At 39.3% G+C, this 20659-nt stretch overlaps 2 protein-coding genes across 4 annotated transcripts in view; one reads left to right on the forward strand and one right to left on the reverse strand.

The window, feature by feature from the left end:
• Positions 1-19669, forward strand: part of LOC140676624 (protein GUCD1-like) — a 20278-nt gene extending 609 nt beyond the window's left edge. For 2 of the 3 annotated variants that reach the window (XM_061985965.2, XM_072914326.1), the window contains 4 exons: positions 6566-6731; positions 11593-11684; positions 11759-12000; positions 15007-16265. In XM_061985965.2, the coding sequence (XP_061841949.1) occupies positions 6566-6731; positions 11593-11684; positions 11759-12000; positions 15007-15098 (592 nt within the window). In that variant the 3' untranslated portion in view covers positions 15099-16265. Of the gene's footprint in view, positions 1-6565; positions 6732-11592; positions 11685-11758; positions 12001-15006; positions 16266-19575 lie in introns of those variants that run through there. The other variant, XR_012050744.1, reaches the window with a different exon arrangement.
• LOC133623043 (beta-ureidopropionase-like) overlaps positions 18766-20659 on the reverse strand; it is a 20345-nt gene continuing 18451 nt past the window's right edge. The window contains exon 10 of the mRNA XM_061985963.2: positions 18766-19211. Within this exon, the coding sequence (XP_061841947.1) occupies positions 19128-19211 (84 nt within the window). The 3' untranslated portion in view covers positions 18766-19127. The remainder of the gene's footprint in view (positions 19212-20659) is intronic.

Genomic DNA, 20659 nt, shown 5'->3' on the forward strand with positions numbered 1-20659 from the left:
GAATACAAGGTGTGTACGGTGGCCGACAGGGGCAATCATGTCAAGGCTGCAAGGTCAAAAATGAACGCAAAGAACTTTGCCAGGCTAGAACCCCTCCCCCATCTTCATTGTTTATCATTTGCATCATTGCATTGAGAAGTCTGACTTATTTAGTTAAAGCTGCGTTTAGTTGAAGTTTAACCGTGAGATACAGTCTGGTGTGCCATAGACGGAAACACCTCCTAGGTAACACATGAACCAATCACCACGCCCCTAGGCCAGCCTGTACCCACCCACTCTGTGCCCTATATAAACCATGGTATGCGAATGCTCCCATTAAAATCTCCTGACGATTGAGGGTACCCCCCTCATGAAACAGGCCTGTAGAGATGAAATAGTCTTGTGATTTTTTTCCCCACACATACATATATATATATATATATATATATATATATATATATATATATATATACCGTATTTTCCGCAACATAAGCCGCCCTGGGTTATAAGCCGCGCCTTCAATGAACGGCATATTTCAAAACTTTGTCCACCTATAAGCCGCCCCGTGTTATAAGCCGCATCTAACTGCGCTAAAGGGAATGTCAAAAAAACAGTCAGATAGGTCAGTCAAACTTTAATAATATATTAAAAACCAGCGTTCTAACAACTCTGTTCACTCCCAAAATGTACGGTAATGTGCAAATGTGCAATCACAAACATAGTAAAATTCAAAATAGTGCAGAGCAATAACATCAATAACTTAATGTTGCTCGAACGTTAATGTCACAACACACAAAATAAACATAACGCTCACTTTCTGAAGTTATTCTTCATTCATAAATCCCTCGAATTCTTCTCCTTCGGTGTCCGAATTAAAAAGTTGGGCGAATACGGGATCCAAAATGGCCGGCTCCGTCTCGTCGAAGTCATTGCCTTCCGGAAAGCTCGGACCACAGTTGTGACCGAAATATCCGCCCAGGCATTTACGATCCACTGGCAGATGTTGGCGTATGTCGTCCGGCGCTGTCTCCCTGTCTTAGTGAAGGTGTGTTCGCCTTCGGTCATCCATTGTTCCCACGCCGTTCGCAGTCGTGCTTTAAATGCCCTGTTGACACCAATATCGAGCGGTTGGAGTTCTTTGGTTAATCCACCCGGAATGACGGCGAGTGTTGTATTTGTGTGCTTCACTTGTTTTTTGACACCATCTGTGATGTGGGCGCGCATGGAGTCGTATATCAACATAGAACACACAAAGGAAATGAAACGTAATATCCGCGCGCTTCTTCTTCTATGGGGGCGGGTGGTTGCTTACAGTAGAAGAAGAAGCGCTTCCTCTTCTATGGGGGCGGGTGCTTACCTTGGCGGTTGCTTACCGTAGAAGAAGAAGCGCTTCCTCTTCTACGGGGAAAAAAGATGGCGGCTGTTTACCGTAGTTGCGAGACCTAAACTTTATGAAAATGAATCTTAATATTAATCCATATATATATATAAGCCGCACTGTCAGCTTTTGAGAAAATTTGTGGTTTTTAGGTGCGGCTAATAGTGCGGAAAATACGGTGTGTATATATATATATATATATATGTGTGTGGGGGAAAAAAATCACAAGACTACTTCATCTCTACAGGCCTGTTTCATGAGGGGTTCCCTCAATCATCAGGAGATTTTAATAGAAGCATTCACATACCATGGTTTGTATAGGGCACAGAGTGGGTAGGTACAGGCTGGCGTAGGGGCGTGGTGATTGGCTCATGTGTTACCTAGGAGGTGTTTCCGTCTGTGACGGCATGCTGATACAATTTCGCTGCGCTTGTTGAGGGATGACAGGTCTGGACGGTATATAATAAACAGTTTCTCTTTCAAGCATAGGTTGCATCTTTTATTACCACTATTGTAAGGTGTGCTGGATGCAAGAATTTGCCATGTTATTGAATATTCAACATTATTGTCTTTGAGGTCCCAAATGTGTTTGCTGAGTTCTGTAGTATTCCGCAGGTTTTGGTTCCTGAAAGAAGCCTTGTGATTGTTCCATCTGGTTTTAAACTCTCCCTCGGTTAATCCTACATATGTGTCGGATGTGTTAATGTCCTTGCGTGTTACCTTAGATTGGTAAACAACTGATGTTTGTAAGCCCCCCCCGTTGAGAGGGCAATCAGGTTTCTTGCGGCAGTTGCAGCCTTTGTTGGTTTTGGAGTCGTTCTGTCCGGGGGCCGACGGCTCATTTGCAATTGTTTTGTTGTGGTTTGAGATAATTTGTCGTATATTGTTCATACAGCTGTAGCTCAATTTAATGTTGTTCTTGTTGAATACTTTTCTTAGGGTGTTGCCTTTGGGGAAGTGTTTGTCGATCAGAATGAGGAATTTGTGGCCAATGTTAGTTGAGACGTTTTTGCTGTATGGGGGGTTGTACCAGATGATGTTGTTTCGTTTTCTGCTCTTTTTTGGTTGGTTTCCTGGCGTGGGTTCATAGGTGAGGGTGAAATTGTATCCGCTTTCATCAAGTGCTTTTTGGTACGGGGGGGTTGCTTGGTCAAATTCAGCTTTGCTAGATGACAGCATCGATGACCTTTTATTAATTCCGGTAGGTATTCTTTTCGTGGTGGTGGGTGGGTGGTTGCTGTCATGGTGCACGTATTGGAGTGTTGTGTTGGATTTCGTGAATGGTTGGTAGCTGTTATTTCTCAGGTTGAAAGTGACGTCGAGGTAGTTGACGGTTTGCTTGTTGGCTTCAATCGTGATCCGTAGGCCGTTCTCTTTGAAAATTTGGCATATGCGCTTCTTGGTATTCTCGCTGCTATATATATATATATATATATATATATATATATATATATATATGTAACAGTCACTGTTCTGCGTTGTGTATCTTGTAGTGAGGCGCACACACAGGAGTTGAATAATGGAGGATTTATTCACCTTTTTTGAATAGAAACAAAAACAACGGGGCGTCACACACAGTCCACGGCAAAAAGGATCTCTCCACAGCTCCGAGCGTCAGTGCTCACTCAATTCAATTATGTATTCTTAATGTGGAAATAATAATAATAATAATAAATAAAATAGTAATAATAATAATAATAATGAAAAGGTAAATAAAGCATAAAATAGTCTCAATTCAATTAATTAAATAAAACACAGTATATAAAATATATACTTCAGCAAATTACAATATATATTAAGAAAAATGATCCTTAAAATGTGCAGTAATACACCTCATCTTTCCCACCCACATCGACTCTTTTTATATCTTTTATACAATAAACTATGTCAAAAAAAACCTCATAACAGACATACCTTTTTTGAATAGAAACAAAAACAACGGGGCGTCACACACAGTCCACGGCAAAAGGGATCTTTTGCCGTGATGTCCACACAGACACACAACAGAGCCCCTGACCCGTGCGTAAACTTACGAGACCAGGAAACCCCGCAACAACTGCCGCTAGCAATAAGCTAATCCACACATAATTTAGCATACAAAAGTAATTTTTTTGTCACTAATTCAACAACCAACATTCAGGAATTCAACACGCACGCCCACCAACAAGTCACAAGACAGTGCGCATTCCCACAAAACACTTTTAAGAACGACAACCAAAAAGTTTATTAAAAAAAACAAAGGGAGAGAGACATAAACGTGACTTACCAGCTCCGAGCGTCAGTGCTCACTGAAGTTGGTCACAAAGGTGCAACGCCAAATCACCCCCCAGGGAAACAAAAAGGTATGTAATGGAAAATAATAAAGTGGAACCTATTTACAATGAGAAACACTTTTGGGGAAGTTCACCACAAAAAATGATGTGAATAAATGACCAAAATTAAAATAAAATAGAATAAAATTTAGCTCGGCTACATATATAGATGCCCGAACCACCATATATATATATATATGAACACTTTTCCACTTTGCATGAGTCCATCTTAGATGATCTCGGGCCCAGAGAAGCCAGCGGCGTGTCTGGATGTTGTTGATAAATGGCTTTCGCTTTGCATAGTAGAGCTTTAACTTGCACTTACAGCTGTAGCGACGAACTGTATTTAGTGACAGTGGTTTTCTGAAGTGTTCCTGAGCCCATGTGGTGATATCCTTTAGAGATTGATGTCGGTTTTTGATACAGTCCCGTCGAAGGTCACGGTCATTCAATGTTGGTTTCTGGCCATGCCGCTTACGTGGAGTGATTTCTCCAGATTCTCTGAACCTTTTGATGGTATTATGGACCGTAGATGTTGAAATCCCTAAATTTCTTGCAATTGCACTTTGAGAAACGTTGTTCTTAAACTGTTTGACTATTTGCTCACGCAGTTGTGGACAAAGGGGTGTACCTCGCCCCATCCTTTCTTGTGAAAGACTGAGCATTTTTTGGGAAGCTGTTTTTGTACCCAATCATGGCACCCACCTGTTCCCAATAAGCCTGCACACCTGTGAGATGTTCCAAATAAGTGTTTGATGAGCATTCCTCAACTTTATCAGTATTTATTGCCACCTTTCCCAACTTCTTTGTCACGTGTTGCTGGCATCAAATTCTAAAGTTAATGATTATTTTCAAAAAAAAAAAAGTTTATCAGTTTGAACATCCAATATGTTGTCTTTGTAGCATATTCAATTGAATATGGGTTGAAAATTATTTGCAAATCATTGTATTCCGTTTATATTTACATCAAACACAATTTCCCAACTCATATGGAAACAGGGTTTGTATATATATATTTATTTATTTATTTTTTATCTAGAGCATGGGTGTCAAACTCTGGCCCGCGAGCCAAATGTGGCCCGCCATGTAATTTCACTTGGCCCTTGAGGCGATATCAAATTAACACTAGAACTGGCCCGCCGCAGTAATCGGCGGTGCCGCGGTAACACCGCGTTCACCGCTAATTCTCATAATTGACAACTCTCATACTTGACAACCCTTCCGGGAGACTCAAAATTTTCAGTGCCCCTCCCGAAAATCTTCATCCAGTCCAACGAGTGCTGGCCCAGTCACATGAAATGTGCGGCTTCTGCACGCACACACAAGTGAATGCAACGCATACTTGATCAACAGCGATACAGGTTGCACTGAGGGTGGCAATATAAACAACATTAACACTATTAGAAATATACGCCACACTGTGAATCCACACCAAACAAGAATGAAAAACACATTTCGGGAGAACATCCGCACAGCAACACAACATAAACACAACAGAACAAATACCCAGAACCCTTTGCAGCACTAATTCTTCCGGTACGTTACAAGGAATGTGTGTTTGTGTGTGTGTGTGGGGGGGGTGGGGGTGTATTTTGTAGCGTCCCGGAAGAGTTAGTGCTGCAAAGGGTTCTGAGTATTTGTTCTGTTGTGTTTATGTGGTGTTGCTGTGCGGATGTTCTCCCGAAATGTGTTTGTCATTCTTGTTTGGTGTGGATTCACAGTGTGGCGTATATTTCTAACAATGTTAAAGTTGTTTATTCGGGGACCCTCAGTGTAACCTGTATCGCTGTTGATCAAGTATGCGTTGCATTAACTTGTGTGTGCGGACAGAAGCCGCACATATCCCTGTGACTGGGCCGGCGCGTTGTTAGAATGGATGAAAAGCGAACGTTCATGGCAGTGTCTTTAAGGCACGCCCCCAAGACTGCGGTCCGGGTGGACTACGGGATATAATGATTGATGAACACCTTTGTTCGATAATGAAGGTTGCCTCAGCTCAAAGCCTGAGCCCCGACATTAATGTACTAGAATCCAAGAAAAGATGGCAGGTATCTGGCTTGTGCACATCAGATTAGATCAGTGTGTTGCAAACTGAGCAGTTTAAAGTCCTGAATGGTTGGTTTATTCATCGTTATTTTTATTTTCAAATTTATTAGCCTGTGGAAAAAGTTCATGTTGATATTTACCTCAGAAGTTTTATTTAAATTGTATTTGATATGCCATTGATATTTTATTATTATTATTATTATTATTTGAAACTCGATTTTGCATGTCACTATAAAGTTATATAAGCCTTGCTTGTTCAATATTCAATGCAAAACTTGTTTGGGTCCCTATTAAAAGGTTAATTTGTTCAACCTTGGCCTGCGGCTTTGTTTAGTTTTAAATTTTGGCGCACTCTGTATTTGAGTTTGACACCCCTGATCTAGAGGAAGCATACTTTTTTGAACACTGTAAAACGAAACTAGATCTATAATTGCCATCTGAATATAATCTGTCTTTCCTTGATGTAAAGTAATCAACAATGTCATCATATGAAATCTGTTCAGCAATGACATGGTTGATGCTGATAACAGAGCAGAGAGGCATTCTTGAGAGACAGATTAAGCCTCAGTTCTGTCTTCATTAGTTTTAGCTTTGAAAACCTCTCTGCTTCCCCTAAAGTTACAGAAGTGCAATCTTTACAGCAGTCCACAATTTGGGGTATTGTGTATTTCTGAAAGTTCATTGTCATGCGCCAAACTCACCAAGCAGACACGGATGTAAATGTTAATGTACATGAAACCTCTGATATTAAAATCCATCTATTGCCACTGTAAGTAAACCATATCTACAGTATAAGCTTTTAGTGAGTAGTAGAAGGAGTATGAGTGAGCCTGTGACTGTCCTGTGGCAGGTATCTGCATCCCATCAGCGATGAGGAGTTTCAGAGGGCATGCGGAGAGCTGAAGATGACAGAGAGCGTGTGGACTATTGACCTGGCCTACCTCATGTGCCATCTAGGAATCAAGCATTGCTTCTACACGCAGACACTGGGCGTTGATAAGGGCTTTAGGAATCAGGTACATTTGCACAACTGGTGAGAAGTCTGGCTTTTTGATGAGTGAGAGCTGACTCGCAAGTATGGCGTCACATTAGTGCCAAAAATCCGAGCGCATAAAAACTGTTATCGCGCGCTGATTCTCCACTTCGTGCGCGCGCGACACCCTTTTGCGCGTGCGTGGTGCCTTTTTGCGCGCGCGGTAACTTTCTGCGCGCGCACGACGCCTTTCTGCACACTCTATGTGTACTCCTGGCATCTCTCCTCGCGCTGTCATGTTTCTTTTTGGCACTTTGGGGGCGGGTATGCTTAGACGGCCCCTTCTTTCTGATTGGTCAGGCGAAAAATGCTCAGAGCCAATCAGAAGTATAGCAGGGCGGGTCATCGTCAATATGTATCAAGATTTACGGAGGAAGAAGTGGATAAAAAAATGTCGCGCGCTGATGAAGGTTATTTCATACCACATAAACACAATACAGGGTAATACAAAATGTGACCCAAATAAATAATAAGACAACAAACACCATAATCACATCTTTCAGCCAGAACTGGTCCACCAGCAATAACATCCAACCATAACATTATTTTATATTTTCACTTCTTCTTGAACATTTGTTTTCCAATTTATGGAATTTCTTTTGATTCAGCCATAAAATTAATGAAATAATCTTTGAATTTTGTTTTTAAAATGTTAATAATAGCTTTTAATAATGTATTCTGAAACAGTTTAAAATAATCAGAGAACTGACTAACACTGACCCTACACAACTATGTTGCACAATTAAGTCTTTTTTTTTTTAAAGCGAAAGAGGTAATTTCAACAGGTACAGCATCCTATGTCATATCTACATGTAATAAGATTTGTAACAAGGCAAACTGTTTGTAAATTGGTCGAAAATCGAGCAAGTTATGGTAATTTAATTAGTACATGTACCATTGACATCAATGTAATGATTGAGGCTAGATGTCCGAGGTAAGATGGCTACAACGTTGCTACACTGGAGAATGATTGGTCATATGAAAAATGCTCACAGCCAATCAGAAAGAAGGGGCCGTCTAAGCATACCCGCCCCCAAAGTGCCAAAAAGAAACATGACAGCGCGAGGAGAGATGCCAGGAGTACACAGAGAGCGCGCAGAAAGGCACCGCGCGCGCGCAAAAGGGTGTCGCGCGCGCACGAAGTGGAGAATCAGCGCGCGATAACAGTTTTTATGCGCTCGGATTTTTGGCACTAATGTGACGCCATACGCAAGCTTCTTTAAATTTAGTGTCATATAAAGCCTCATATTTTAGCTGAAGGGTTTCTGTGTTCATAAGCCCTTTTGTGTTCAGTGCTTTTATAATTATTCTTTTAATTTCCTCATTTTGTTCTGTTACAAAAGCATCTTTACTTTATCTAATATCTAAATGAAAATGTAATTAACATACAAACTTTAAACAATCCACATTACCAGAAATGGAACCAAGTAAAACTATAAGTGTTCATTGTGCTTGGATGGGCTGATCCCTCCTTTTAGAGAGAATATACAGTCGTGGTCAAAAGTTGACATACACTTGTGAAGGACATAATGTCATGGCTGTCTTGAGTTTCCAATAATTTCTACAACTGTTATTTTTTTTGTGATAGAGTGATTGTAGCACATACTTTTTTGTCACAAAAAAACATTCATGAAGTTTGGTTCTTTTATGAATTTATTATGGGTCTACTGAAAATGTGAGCAAATCTGCTGGGTCAAAAGTATACATACAGCAATGTTAATAATTCGTTACATGTCCCTTGGCAAGTTTCACTGCAATAAGTCGCTTTTGGTAGTGTCGGAGGCAGATATTTACATATATCCGAATTTAAGTGTTACTTCTTTTTATTTCATAATCATATTACAAAACAGCTAGTGTTTTTCTTCCAAATGTGGTCTTTTGGTTGTCTGCAAAACTGTGTGCTTAACCTTGAGTGAGGAATGTTAGAGAGAGAGATAATAAGCATGTGTTTTGGCTGGAGAGACATGACTGCCAGGGGGGGAGGAAGAGAGACTTAAGAGGGGAGAGGGTTTTGTCGGGGGGGGGCCGGCCATCTTGGTGGCGCGATTGAATGTTCTATGCTGGACTGGTCTCAATGTATATGCAAAGCTTTGCAAATATATTACAAAATACCTATTCTGTCTCTGGTGGTTTTTCTACTCAGCTTTAAGTGTCGTAAAGAGCTTGGGAGCGACTTGTGACTTGAATTCCCTGGGAGGAACAACTGGTCCAAAACGCAACAGTAGCCATCCACAAGCTTCTGCTTGAATTCTTGACCACTCCTCTTGACAAAATTGGTGCAGTTCAGCTAAATGTGTTGATTTTCTGACGTGGACTTGTTTCTTCAGCATTGTCCACATGTTTAAGTCAGGACTTTGGGAAGGCCATCCTAAAACCTTAATTCTAGCCTGATTTAGCCATTCCTGTACCACTTTTGACGTGTGTTTGGGGTCATTGTCGTGTTGGAACACCCAACTGCGCCCAAGACCCAACCTCCGGGCTGATGATTTTAGGTTGTCCTGAAGAATTTGGAGGTACCGTATTTTTCAGACTATAAGTTGCAGTTTTTTTCATAGTTTGGCCGGGGGTGCGACTTATACTCAGGAGCGACTTATGTGTGAAATTATTAACACATTACCGTAAAATATCAAATAATGTTATTTAGCTCATTCACGTAAGAGACTAGACGTATAAGATTTCATGGGATTTAGCGATTAGGAGTGACAGATTGTTTGGTAAACGTACAGCATGTTCTATATGTTATAGTTATTTGAATGACTCTTACCATAATATGTTACGTTAACATACCAGGCACGTTCTCAGTTGGTTATTTATGCCTCATATAACGTACACTTATTCTGCCTGTTGTTCACTATTCTTTATTTATTTTAAATTGCCTTTCAAATGTCTATTCTTGGTGTTGGGTTTTATCGAATAAATTTCCCCAAAAAATGCGACTTATACTCCAGTGCGACTTATATATGTTTTTTTCCTTCTTTATTGTGCATTTTCGGCCAGTGCGACTTATACTCCGGAGCGATTTATAGTCCGAAAAATACGGTAATCCTCCTTTTTCATTGTCCCATTTACTTTCTGTAAAGCACCATTTCCATTGGCAGCAAAACAGGCCCAGAGCATAATACTACCACCACCATGCTTGACGGTAGGAAAGGTGTTCCTGGGATTAAAGGCCTCACCTTTTCTCCTCCAAACATATTGCTGGATATTGTGGCCAAACAGCTGAATTTTTGTTTCATCTGACATCACATGGACAAAGATAAGACCTTCTGGAGGAAAGTTCTGTTGTTAGATGAAACAAAAATGTAGCTTTTTGGCCACAATACTCAGCAATAGGTGAGGCCTTTAATCCCAGGAACACCAATTCCTACCGTCAAACATGTTGGAGGTAGTATTATGCTCTGGGCCTGTTTTGCTGCCAATGGAACTGGTGCTTTACAGAGAGTAAATGGGACAATGAAAAAGGAGGATTACATCCAAATTCTTCAGGACAACCTAAAATCATCAGTCCGGAGGTTGGGTCTTAGGCGCAGTTGGGTGTTCCGACAGGACAATGACCCAAAACACACGTCAAAACTGGTCAAGGAATGGCTGAATTAGGCTGTTGTTGTTTTGGCCTTCCCAAAGTCCTGACTTAAACGTGTGGACAATGCTGAAGAAACAAGTCCATGTCAGGAAAGCAACAAATTTAGCTGAACTGCACCAATTTTGTCAAGAGGAGTGGTCAAAATTTCAACCAGAAGCTTGTGGATGGCTACCAAAAGGGCCTCATTGCAGTGAAACTTGCCAAGGGACATGTAAGAAAATATTAACATTGCTGTATGTATACTTTTGACCCAGCAGATTTGCTCACATTTTCAGTAGACCCATAATAAATTCATAAAATAAGCAAACTTCATGAATGTTTTTTGTGACCAACAAGTATGGGCTCCAATCACTCTATCACAAAAAAATAAGAGTTGTAGAAATTATTGGAAACTTAGGATAGCCATGACATAATGTTCTTTACAAGAACATAATGTAAATTTTATTTATTTAGTCAAAAATATTAAAGTTCGGTGATTTGGTAAAATTGCAAACAGCTAAAATGATGTACAAAGCAAACTATAACCTGCTACCAAAGAATGTACAACAATTCTTCTCAACTAAAGAGGAGAAATATAACCTTAGAGGAAAAAATAATTTAAAACATTTATATGCACGTACAACACTTAAAACTTTTAGCATATCAGTATGTGGAATTAAATTATGGAATGGATTAAGTAAAGAAGTTAAAAATTGTACTGATATGATCCAGTTTAAGAGGTTGTTCAAAATAATAGTGCTTACAGAGTACAAAGAAGAAGAATTATGAGAAATACTTTCAACCTTATTGAAAATAAGATATTCTTCATCTCAGTATGTTAATAATGACTGAATTAATTAATTAATTACATTTTACAAAACTGTTGTATACTAATTCATAGATGTTATTTTATTATATAAAAAGGTCAGTAAATGATTCTATATATTTGTAAACGCTTTGAAGTGGGAAAGGGGTAGGATTAAATAAGCTTTGCTTCTTCCTACTCCTTTTCGGGCATGATGTCAAATGAAATGATATGAAATTGTGTGATGTATTATGATGTAAGTGTGTTCATGTTCGAAATAAACTAAAGAAAGAAAAGTGTATGTCAACCTTTGACTACGACTGTAATTCAATACGCACACGTGTGATTGGCCGCTTGTCGTATCCCATTAAAACAAAGTTCTGCCCCATAGGGATGCGCAGAACACATCTGTCATTTCTACAAACAAAAACTAATAATGAATGAAGTTATTCATGGCTATTTTTTTTCCGTTTGCAGTCATTTTATAAGAAGCATTTTGATATGGAAGAAGATCGAGTCAATGAGCTTTTCCTTGAAGCAGAAAACAATGGTGTGCTGGTAAAGAAATGGTAGGTATCCTTGATTGACAGTGGCTAGTGTGGCCTTGTTTCTGATAATAACTCTGTTTCTCATCTCTTCACAGCTCTGTGACAATTCAGGAAATTGAGTCCCACCTGGAACAGCGTCACGTCGCCATCGTGCTCATCAATGCTGTCATCTTGACATGTGAACTCTGCTCTGCACCTGTCAAATACTGCTGCTTCCTCCCTGTGGGCCAGAAGTGTTTCTGCAGGAAGCCAGAGTACCAGGGTCATTTTGTGGTAGTGCGCGGCTTCAACAGGACCACTGGCTGCATTTTGTACAACAACCCTGCATATTCTGACCGTGAGTATTTGCATCCCATCAGGGGAAATTAATACAGACTAAGTTCACAGTCCTGTCATCTGCTGTGTCGACCGACTGTCATGTCATGTAAAACTGTGGTCCAGAGCCGGCCCAAGGCATAAGCGTACTAAGCGCTTGCTTAGGGCCCCGCGGCCACCAGGGGGCCCCCAAAAGCAATTAACAAAATTATTATTTTTTATTTTTTGCATGTACGAGTCTGACTGATGATTTCTAAATGATCAAAGATATATTATTGTACAAAAACACAATTTTAGGTCAACATTTTTGCACATTGCTGTTTCAGGTTTTTGTTACCAAAAATAATAAAGTGAATCAGAATCAGCTTTATTGTCCAGTTATGTTTAACACACATGGAATTTAACTTCAGTAGACTGCGCTCTCTTTGTACAAAGTAAACATTAAATATGAACAATTAACTAAAAATATAAACTAGTAATTAAAGACTAATATGTACAAGACTGATGAGACAAGATGACACTTTTACTGTAAATACAAAGCTTTATCACTTGGACTGTTCAACCCCAGGCCACTCTTGTAGCTGAATGTTTTCTACATTTTAAGATTAGGAACCATATGTGGCACTCTGGACATCATTCGTTCATTCATTGGTATTATTTATGTTCTTAACTGGGCCACCCCCATATCTTTATAAATGACATGTCATTTGTAAAGACATGCCAGGCTGACAATAGGATAATGTAAACAACACTGCCAGAGCCGCAATGAGTTTATATATTATTTATATATTATTGGCAGAAATAGAGGGCCCCAAAATCAAATTTTGCTTAGGGCCCCATGGAGGCTTGGGCCGGCACTGCTGTGGTCCCCAACCTTTTTGTAACTACGGACCAGTCAACGTGTGAACATTTGTCCCATAAAAAAATACAATCATGTGTGCTTACGAACTGTATCCTTGCAGACTGTATTGATCTGTATTGATATATAATGTAGGAACCAGAATATTAATAACAGAAAGAAACAACCCTTTTGTGTGAATGAGTGTGAATGAGTTTAAATGGGGGAAGGAGGTTTTTTGGGTTGGTGCACTAATTGTAAGTGTATCTTGTGTTTTTATGTTGATTTAATAAAAACATTTTTTTTATATATATATATATATATATATATATATATATATAGATTTTTTTTTTTATAAATGTCTTGTGCGGCCCGGTACCAATCGATCCACGGTACCAATCAATCAGTGGTTGGGGACCACTGATGTAAAAGACACTAGCGTCTCAATTCAGTTTGATCAGCAGGTGGCAAAATGTGACAGAAAACTGCCGCTGTGTTCATTGTAGTGGTAGGGGTGGGAAATACTGCACAAAACCCTTTTATTATTATGTCAGAATTAACTTGAAAGAATATCAATTTTTTCTGGTTAGTATCCAGCCGATACTGATACTGCACTTGGTATCGATATTATCTACAGTGGGTACGGAAAGTATTCCGACCCCTTTTTAATCATTCACTCTTTGTTTCGTTGCAGCCATTTGCCGAAATCCAAAAAGTTCATTTTATTTCTCCTTAATGTACACTCTGCACCACATCTTGACAGATTTTTTTTTTTTTTAACTGGAATAGGCTCCAGCTCCATGCGAAATTAGATGGATGGATGTAGACATTTTTGCAAATTTAAAAAATGAAAAAATAAATGCATAAGTATTCAGATTAGAGATGTCCGATAATGGCTTTTTTGCCGATATTCCGATATTGTCCAACTCTTAATTACCGATTCCGATATCAACCGATACCGATATACACAGTCGTGGAATTAACATACAGTGTTTCCCACAGGACAGGCATCTATTTGTGGTGGTGTGGCTGGGGGGTGGGGGGTGGCGGCGGCAGCGGCGATGACCAAGAAGAACGCGGAGTTGGAATATAATTACAACATTTTATGTACATATTTATATACAGATTTGAACAATTAGTGATTCACTGAAATATATTTATTAATTGTGGTTCTTACAAAAAATATATCTTATAAAATATAAAAGCTAAAATGTCTCTTAAAGCTCTGCCCCTTTAATTATCCATCCATCCATCCATCCATCCATCTTCTTCCGCTTATCCGAGGTCGGGTCGCGGGGGCAGCAGCTTAAGCAGGGAAGCCCAGACGTCCCTTTAATTAGTCAATACTAAATAATTTAACTTTAGCCTACTACTACAACCATATTATTTACCAGCAACATGAAGTGAAACAGAGGCAGAGGTGTCCTGCCACAGTCAGTCAACCTCCTCCTCCTCCTCCTGCTGCTGCTGAACAGGTCGCACCTGTGATCCGGACTGTAGGCCTACCTCCTCTCCAAGTCGAGCCCTTTTCGGCCGTTGAAAATATTATTCTATACTCATCTGTGTGAAGGAGTGAACATCCAACATTAGAATTTATTACTAGCGAGGGGTGTATATTGTAGCGTCCCAGAAGAGTTAGTGCTGCAAGGGGTTCTGGGTATTTGTTCTGTTGTGTTTATGTTGTGTTACGGTGCGGATGTTCTCCCGAAATGTGTTTGTCATTCTTGTTTGGTGTGGGTTCACAGTGTGGCGCATATTGGTAACAGTGTTAAAGTTGTTTATACGGCCACCCTCAGTGTGACCTGTATGGCTGTTGACCAAGTATGCCTTGCATTCACTTATTTGTGTGAAAAAGCTGCATATATTGTGTGACTTTGCCGGCACGCTGTTTATATGGAGGAAAAGCGGACGTGACGACAGGTTGTAGAGGACGCTAAAGGCAGTGTCTCTAAGGCACGCCCCCAAAAATGTTGTCCGGGTGGAAATCCGGACACTGAAATTCAGGATATTGAAACCGATACCGATAATTTCCGATATTGCATTTTAAAGCGTTTATCGACATATCTAATAAACGGTATATAATTTGATAATTTTTTTCATCATACGGTGCAAGAAAAGTTTAGGGGGGAAAAGTTTTCACAAAGTTGCAAAACTGCTTTGACGATATCTAATTTTCTGTGTTTACTTCAGGTGTCTGCTGCACCACCGTCACTAACTTTGAGGAGGCTCGAAAGAGCTACGGGACAGACGAGGACATTCTCTTTATCTTTAAGGAGAGCTGATTAACTGTCGGTTGACATTATGGAAGTTGACAACTTCCTCCTTTGGTCCAGATCCTGTTTGGCCATCCTCATCGGTGCTATTGGGTCCAACACGTCACACTAAGAAGACTCCATTACTTTATTCCCCTTTATACAGCCAACACCACTTAGCCTGGACTCAGTTCAGGATTGAACTGAATAGGTAATGCTGAATTGTTTTATATTGTATTTGAGTGTTTAACTATGAATTTTTAATTGTTTAATTATGTGTTGTTGTTTTTTTTTTTAAACTTAAGCGGATTAAGAGAAAGTACAATACAGAGGTACCTTGGTTTTTGTTAGTAATCAGAATTGAATGAAAACTGAATCATTTTTCCCCCTAAGAAAAAATGTAGAACCAATTAATCTATTACAGTCAAAAATATGAACACATTTTATGGCGTTTTACATGCAGAAAACGTTGCAGAATCAAATGAAATGATCATTGAAATGAGTAAAAGAATGTTTGCAGAGGCCAACACATGGAATTCTGTGGGCACTCTGAAACAACTCGGGCAAACAAACTACCGTATTTTCCGGAGTATAAGTCGCTCCGGAGTATAAGTCGCACCGGCCGAAAATGCATAATAAAGAAGGAAAAAAACATTTATAAGTCGCACTGGAGTATAAGTCGCTTTGGAGTATAAGGCGCACCGGCCGAAAATGCATAATAAAGAAGGAAAAAAACATATATAAGTCGCACTGGAGTATAAGTCGCACTGGAGTATAAGTCGCACTGGAGTATAAGTCACACCGGCCGAAAATGCATAATAAAGAAGGAAAAGAACATATATAAGTCGCACTGGAGTATAAGTCGCATTTTTTGGGGAAATTTATTTGATAAAAGCCAACACCAAGAATAGACATTTGAAAGGCAATTTAAAATAAAGAATAGTGACCAACAGGCTGAATAAGTGTACGTTATATGAGGCATAAATAACCAACTGGTATGTTAACGTAACATATTATGGTAAGAGTCATTCAAATAACTATAACATATAGAACATGCTATACGTTTACCAAACAATCTGTCACTCCTAATCGCTAAATCCCATGAAATCTTATACGTCTAGTCTCTTACGTGAATGAGCTAAATAATATTATTTGATATTTTACGGTAATGTGTTAATCATTTCACACATAAGTCGCTCCTGAGTATAAGTCGCACCCCCGGCCAAATTATGAAAAAAACTGCGACTTATAGTCCGAAAAATACGACAGTTTGTTTTGCGCAATGTGTGGTCGGACAAAAAATGAGGGAAATATTTTGGCCAAGATTTTTTGTCGGATCACAAAAAGTGAGGCGTTTGAAAACTGAGGTACCCCTGATAGATGAATTGTGACAAGTGACCTAAAATAGGAGTTTTCAGGAAGTAGTGGGTACACTTTTTATTCAGGTCTTCTTCTTACATTACTCGCTTTATTCAAAGTCATTTGTGTTAGAGCTTCAGCACTACTTTTGGAAAAAGTCACTTTGTGTCTCACTTGTTCACCAGATGAGAACGTGTGGAGCTTTGAAAGTCTCAGGTAATTCAATTCTACCTTTGCAAAGATAATAATGCTCAGTTTGGAAGGATGCTATCCCATTTCTACAGTATATGTGTATTAATGCACTGCAATAGTAAGAGGTGTTTCCAGTATTTGTCTACATGAGAGGGTGAAAGTACAAAATCCCAAAACAGTGAAGTTGGCATGTTGTGTAATTTGTAAATAAAATCAGAATACAATGATTTGCAAATCCTTTTCAACTCATATTCAATTGAATAGACTGCAAAGATATAACTCCTGCTGGAAACACGCTGGTCGTCTCCTTACAGGTCAATGCTGTGCACAGCAGGGTTGGGGAAATAGTCCGAGTTGCAGCCATGTGTGGAGTCAACATGGTCTGCTTCCAGGAGACCTGGAGTAAGTGACAACATGATTTGGAACTAAACATGTACAAAACCCAAAACTAGTGAAGTTGGCACGTTGTGTAATTTGTAAATAAAAACAGAATACAATGATTTCCAAATCCTTTTCAACTTATATTCAATTAAATAGACTGCAAAGACAAGATATTTAATGTTCCAAATAAGAAACTTTTTTTTTTTCAAATAATCACTAACTTAGAATTTAATGGCAGCAACACATTGCAAAAAATCGGCAATTTTACCACTGTGTTACATGGCCTTTCCTTTTAACAACACTCAGTAAATGTTTGGGAACTGAGGAGACACATTTTTGAAGTGAAATTCTTTCCCATTCTTGCTTGATGTACAGCTTAAGTTGTTCAACAGTCCGGGGGTCTCCGTTGTGGTATTTTAGGCTTCATAATGCGCCACACATAGGTCTGGACTACATACAGGCAGGCCAGTCTAGTACCCGCACTATTTTACTATGAAGCCACGCTGTTGTAACACGTGGCTTGGCATTGTCTCGCTGAAATAAGCAGGGGCGTCCATGATAACGTTGCTTGGATGGCAACATATGTTGCTCCAAAACCTGTATGTACCTTTCAGCATTAATGGTGCCTTCACAGATGTGTAAGTTACCCATGCCTTGGCCACTAATACACCCCCATACCATCACAGATGCCGGCTTTTCACCTTTGCGCCTAGAACAATCCGGATGGTTCTTTTCCTCTTTGGTCCGGAGGACACGACGTCCACAGTTTCCAAAAACAATTTGAAATTTGGACTCGTCAGACCACAGAACACCCTTCCACTTTGCATCAGTCCATCCTAGATGAGCTCGGGCCCAGTGAACCCGGCGGCGTTTCTGGGTGTTGTTGATGAATGGCTTTGGCTTTCATTGTAGAGTTTTAACTTGCACTTACAGATGTGGCGACCAACTGTAGTTACTGTGAGTGGTTTTCTGAAGTGTTCCTGAGCCCATGTGGTGATATCCTTTACACACTGATGTCGCTTTTTCGATGCAGTTCCGCCTGAAGGATCGAAGGTCCGTAATATCATCGCTTACGTGCAGTGATTACTCCAGATTCTCTGAACCTTTTGATGATATTACGGACCGTAGATGTTGAAATCCCTAAATTCCTTGCAATAGCTGGTTGAGAAAAGTTGTTCTTAAACTGTTGGACAATTTGCTCACGCATTTGTTGACAAAGTGGTGACTCTCGCCCCATCTTTGTTTGTGAATGACTGAGCACTTCATGGAAGCTGTTTTTATACCCAATCATGGCACCCACCTGTTCCCAATTAGCCTGTTGACCCGTGGGATGTTCCAAATAAGTGTTTGATGAGCATTCCTCAACTTTCCCAATCTTTTTTGCTGCTTTTTTTAAACATGTTGCAGGCATCAAATTCCAAATGAGCTAATATTTGCAAAAAAATAACACATTTTTCCAGTTCGAACGTTAAGTATCTTGTCTTTGCAGTCCATTCAATTGAATATAAGTTGAAAAGGATTTGCAAATCATCGTATTCTGTTTTTATTTACCATTTACACAACGTGCCAACTTCACTGGTTTTGGGGTTTGTGAAATAAACTGAGCATTGTGCTTATCTTTGGATTGATGGAATTTCTCGTTAGATTGTGCAGGTTTCTAGTGCGTGTATGGAACACGGTCCAATCACAGATAACACTTTGTTAATCCCCAAAGGGAAATTCAATGAAATATTTTAAAGCAAATTCTGCCTAAAGAAGAACACACTTGACTATGAACTCCTCTGTTTTATTCTCTTGTTTTTTTTATGTTTTCATGAGTGAAAAAACATTTGGTGTCATGGAAACATCAAAGACAGAACAAAGTTTCGACAAAAAGGGACTAAACGTTGTATTCATTCTCCAAGTAAGAGAACATTGTATCACATCCTCACTGGTTATTATCCTTGTCATTCTGGTGTAAAGTTGCACTACACCTTTCACATGGAATTATTATATACTGTTTAAATTAAACATGACATATACAGTACACAGAGTGGGTTTAATTTATGTTTTAAAATAAAGCACAAATGACAACATTTTAGTTTCATACTGTGGAGGTTTATCAACGTGCGTTAGAGGCTTTGTGAGCTATTCTTTCACTACATTGGGCTTGTAGTCATGTCTGACAGCTTGGGTGAGCTCCTCTGCATACTCGGAATAGCGCCCAGTCATCTACACAAACAGAATATACATTTTATTGGAAGGCTTTTAAATCACAGTTCTGTTGTTTTTTTATCCCAGTGGTATTTACACCAAAAAAGCTTCATACCAACAATAAACTAAAAAAAAGAAAGCATAAAGAAGCAATATTAACCCAATTATGACTACCGTATTTTTCGGAGTATAAGTCGCTCCGGAGTATTAGTCGCACCGGCCGAAAATGCATAATAAAGAAGGAAAAAACATATATAAGTCGCGCTGGAGTATAAGTCGCATTTTTGGGGGGAAATTTATTTGATAAAAGCCAACACCAAGAATAGACATTTGAAAGGCAATTTCAAATAAATAAAGGCTGAATAAGTGTACGTTATATGAGGCATAAATAACCAACTGAGAACGTGCCTGGTATGTTAACGTAACATATTATGGTAAGAGTCATTCAAATAACTATAACATATAGAACATGCTATACGTTTACCAAACAATCTGTCACTCCTAATCGCTAAATCCCATGAAATCTTATACGTCTAGTCTCTTACGTGAATGAGCTAAATAATATTATTTGATATTTTACGGTAATGTGTTAATAATTTCACACATAAGTTGCTCCTGAGTATAAGTCACACCCCCGGCCAAACTATGAAAAAAACTGCGACTTATAGCCCGAAAAATACGATAATTGGTTTTATGGCTCGGCGTTACCATATGTACGGAAATTGGCATACTTTGGCACTGTTACTTGTTTAAAGATAAAACTGCCTCATAAACTGTACTACTACACACAGTTGGTGGTATTTACTGTAGCAGATGATCTTGAGCAACATCAAATCGCGCATGTACGATCATTTTCCGCCAAATCGGTTTAAGCTTACTGGACGATAATTTGTCATTTCCCATCTGGCAACGCTTGTGGCTTCCCCAAAGTGGCAGCTGTGTCAGGCAAGCAAGCTAATGTTCAAAACTGTTTTGTTTTTTTTGCAATGGAAGATCATTTTAAAGCCGTTGAACAATTTTAATGTTTTAACGAAATGTCAAATAATTCAACTGTGCAATATTCTTTTCGATAAATTCACATAAAACAAGCCAGGAAAATATCGCTATCAGGCTTAGTTTTAGCCAGCCATTCATTTAAATTGCTATGGAAAACCTGATGTGACGTATTTGTCACAATAGCTAATACGTGAATGAGACGCTCGATACATTTGAACTATTTTAAATGACCGTATTTTAATGCTGGCTGGACATGAATAATAGGTGCTTGTGAACAAGTCAACTTTTTATCTGTGTTCGCTAATATAGCGCTGTTTTAGAGGTCTCACGTTTCCCACAATGCATTGCCAGTAGCCATAATGGTAGGCTTCTTTTGTAAACATGCTCATTGCTGCTGATCATTTATCCACACTTCCCTCTGCTATGAGGGGCCGTTAGGGACATTATTCAGAATTACCTCTTACATACAC

The sequence above is a fragment of the Nerophis lumbriciformis genome, linkage group LG12 (genome assembly GCF_033978685.3).
Source record: "Nerophis lumbriciformis linkage group LG12, RoL_Nlum_v2.1, whole genome shotgun sequence".
In the NCBI taxonomy this organism is placed as follows: domain Eukaryota; kingdom Metazoa; phylum Chordata; class Actinopteri; order Syngnathiformes; family Syngnathidae; genus Nerophis; species Nerophis lumbriciformis.